The sequence below is a fragment of the Glycine max genome, chromosome 12 (assembly GCF_000004515.6).
Source record: "Glycine max cultivar Williams 82 chromosome 12, Glycine_max_v4.0, whole genome shotgun sequence".
NCBI classification, from domain to species: domain Eukaryota; kingdom Viridiplantae; phylum Streptophyta; class Magnoliopsida; order Fabales; family Fabaceae; genus Glycine; species Glycine max.
In genome coordinates, this window is record NC_038248.2 from 8,570,639 (window position 1) to 8,574,081 (window position 3,443).

Sequence of the window (3,443 nt, forward strand, 5' to 3'; positions counted from 1 at the left end):
TTATTATTATATTAGAACAACAGGGAATGAGGCATAAAGGGGATAGGTGATTTTTTCAAACCCAGCTATTAGACATCAACTAAGAGTTATATTGATTAACAGCAGTGGAACATAGTTATTTGCAGAATTATGATGAGCCTTTCTCCCAAAAAATTGTTATTCGTCATCTTTAGGCAGAACCATTAATCATGTGTTTGTTGATAGTTACACTGAGTAGTGACATAGTTAAAATAATATATATGAGCAGAATAATTTCCACTTTATAAGATAGTTTCTGCCTAAGTTTGATGGATGAAATCTAAAATTTTAACATGAGATCAAAATTTATTTTAATAGTTGGATCAATTGGTCAATTATTGTCGGAATGTTATTGAATTATCCGTAGACACGTCTAGTTTTTATAAATTTTAAGGTTGAGATGTTCAATTCTCGATACAAAAGATGTATGCTGAAAATCTCATATTTAGTATGACCAAAATATTGTTATATAATTGAAGAACAATTCCCTTCTCGCAAGCTTAATTTTTAGAGTTGAATTATATTCACTTTCATCTCTCTCTCTCTCTCTTTTTTTTTTTTTTTTTTCTCTATCTCTACATTTTCATCATATCCCTTATCACATATATCACTTCTCTCTATTCCTCTCCTCCTTCCACTCCAATTCACCCCAAATGGGATCGATGATTATCAATAATTTTCTTATACTAAACCTAAAATTTTAAGAGTTATAATTGTGTTTAATAAGAGAAAACTTTTCTGAGGGCAGTAAATTGTAGAATTTAATGGTTCCTATTTCTTAATGCCTCATCCCAACAAAATTTGTCTTTTCATATGAATAAACCCATAAAAATTCACAAGCTTGTAAACATCAGATTTATATTCTCAAGTAACATTGTAACTACATCATTGATGTGGAGTTCAATACATCAAATAAAACAAAGTGTCATAGTTAACAGTGGATTGCTAACAAAAATGCTACTTTATAAATTTATCAAGCTACTGATCCTCTGGAATACTGTCTAAAGATGGCTTCCAAGAATTCACTCCCTCATCATCAAATTCACCAACATCTGAAACTCTTCCTCCTCTCAACTTCACAGCATGTAATAATTGCTCCAATGAAGTGTGTTCATCCTTGAACCTCAACATCCTTTTCAACTCTTCTTGAGTCATCACCACTCTAATCCTCACACTTCTAGAATTGCCATCACTTCCTCTCTCACCTTCATAAGCACTATCATAATTTTGCGTCTTGAACCTCACCTTCTTCTTGATGCTTTGTTCCATCCTTGGTGTTTCTTCCATCTTGGACAATGAAAGTGCCTTTACCTTATCAACCTTGGCATCAATTACTAGGGCATCATCATAGTTCTCATGATTTTGTGATGATATTTTGTTGTTCCTCAAACAGTTTCCCATGTCAACAATATTGAAAAATTGTAGCATTTAACTTAACAAGAACAAGACATGTGTGAGAGAGCCTATCAAAATTGAGCTATAAATAGAGAGTGGGGGAAGAGAAAAGCACATGGGGGTATCCGGTTGTTGCGCCGGGTAGAGGAGATAAAGAAAGTGGGGGATTCTCTTGCTTGTTATTTATCACCATCAATTATTATGCATGCTTTTTCCTTTTGTTTCATACTATATGAAATGAATATTTTACTAGTGGAGACGCGTCTGTTACCTTAAGCTTAACTCATGTTTCCTGAATAAAAAAAGTTGGATTCATTGAGTTGCAAATGAAGATATTTTATTTGAGATTTGAGAAGTTACCAAAGAAAATTTTGTTGGTTTTAAATTAAAAAGGAAAGAGTCGGTTTAAACTTTCAATAATTGTATGTAGATGGTGATTTTTATTGATAAATTTGATGAATTGTAACTAATACCTCAATTATTTGTGTTAAATCTTGTTTTTTTAATAACAATAGGTTAATTTAAACGTTTTAAAAATATATAAGTCTTATAATAAATTGTTATGTATATAATTATATATAGCTTTATCATATTTTTATAATAATTATTTTAAATTTTTTTTAGAATAATTTTAATCGATTAATAGTTTATTAATAATACATGAAAATTAGTGTCTAATAGTAGTTCTGCTACTAATAGTAATTGAATCTTTCTTTTTAGGAAAGTAACGTTTGAACTTTTAATACGTCGTTTTCCCAATATAACAGAACATAGGATTAGGCCAATTATATTTAGTCCTGCAAAGTTCCAATTAAAGTGTTAATAAGGTCGACCTTGATGCCCCCAAATCACTGCTCAAAAAGCGCTAATCTTGGTTCTTCTCAAGTGGTATTGCAAAATCTTTTTTAGTTACTTTTAATTTTTTTAAAATTATTTCCCCCTAAAATATAAGATCAGAATATTTAGAGTACATTCTTTTTAGTTATTTTCCTTAAACTTAAAGATATTTTTATTAATTTATACATGATCGACTCCACATTAGAAAAATGATTTTATAAAATTGATTATGGTGATAATTGATTTTTAATGAAAATGATTTTATAAGATAAATATTAAACTCATGATATTTTATTTAAAGATAAGACAATATATCATTAAGATACTTGTTTTGATTAATTAATTTTATAAGCATTATTTTATATATATCGTTAGTTAAGAATTATTATTATTTTTTCAAATTATAAAACTTTATAAATTTAATAAATACTTAATATATAACTTTTTAAATTTTACTTGATATCATTTTATATATTTTTATTTTAAATAATTTACATATTATAATTTTAATTTTAGCAATTTATAATTGAAGTTCATAAATTAAAATATAAATTATTTACATAAATTATTTTGTAAATTAATTTAACATACATATTATTTTTACTCTAATTATATAAATCAATAAAAATATATGTAAATTATACAAATTACTTAAATTTATTTTAATATTAAATTATTTTGATTCTAATTTTATAAATTAAAAAATTTAATAATTGATTTTTTAGAAAACTCACAAGTTAGTATTTTCGTTTTAACTATAAAAATTTATTTATTAAATAAGTTCTTTTAATATCAATTATATAAATCAAGAAAATTACATAAATTAATATATAAATTATTTTATGTAATTTATAAAAACTATGTATATTTATTTATATATAAATAATATTTTTTTTAATTTTAATTATAAAAAATAATATTTTTATTTTTTATATGATTTAAATATTATTTTAAATTTACATAATTTGTATAAATTACATAAAATATATTTTTAAATAATATGTATATTAGTTTATGTAATTTTTTTTAAAATTATAATAAAATAAGAACGAATTTTATATATAATAATTTATTAATTTATATTAAAATAAATTTTTATAATAAAAAATATATAAATTTAAATATTAAATATTTTATTTTAATTTATAAATTTTTATAATTTTAAAAAACTAATAACTCTTTAGTAATGATAC

At 24.0% G+C, this 3,443-nt stretch overlaps 1 protein-coding gene across 1 annotated transcript; it reads right to left on the reverse strand.

Moving 5' to 3' along the window:
* Positions 1–887: 887 nt before the first annotated feature.
* LOC100779566 (uncharacterized) lies at positions 888–1,545 on the reverse strand. Its single transcript, XM_003539819.5, has one exon. It carries the CDS (start codon positions 1,444–1,446, stop codon positions 997–999), a length of 450 nt encoding a protein of 149 aa, XP_003539867.1. The 5' UTR covers positions 1,447–1,545; the 3' UTR covers positions 888–996.
* Between the last annotated feature and the right edge of the window lie 1,898 nt (positions 1,546–3,443).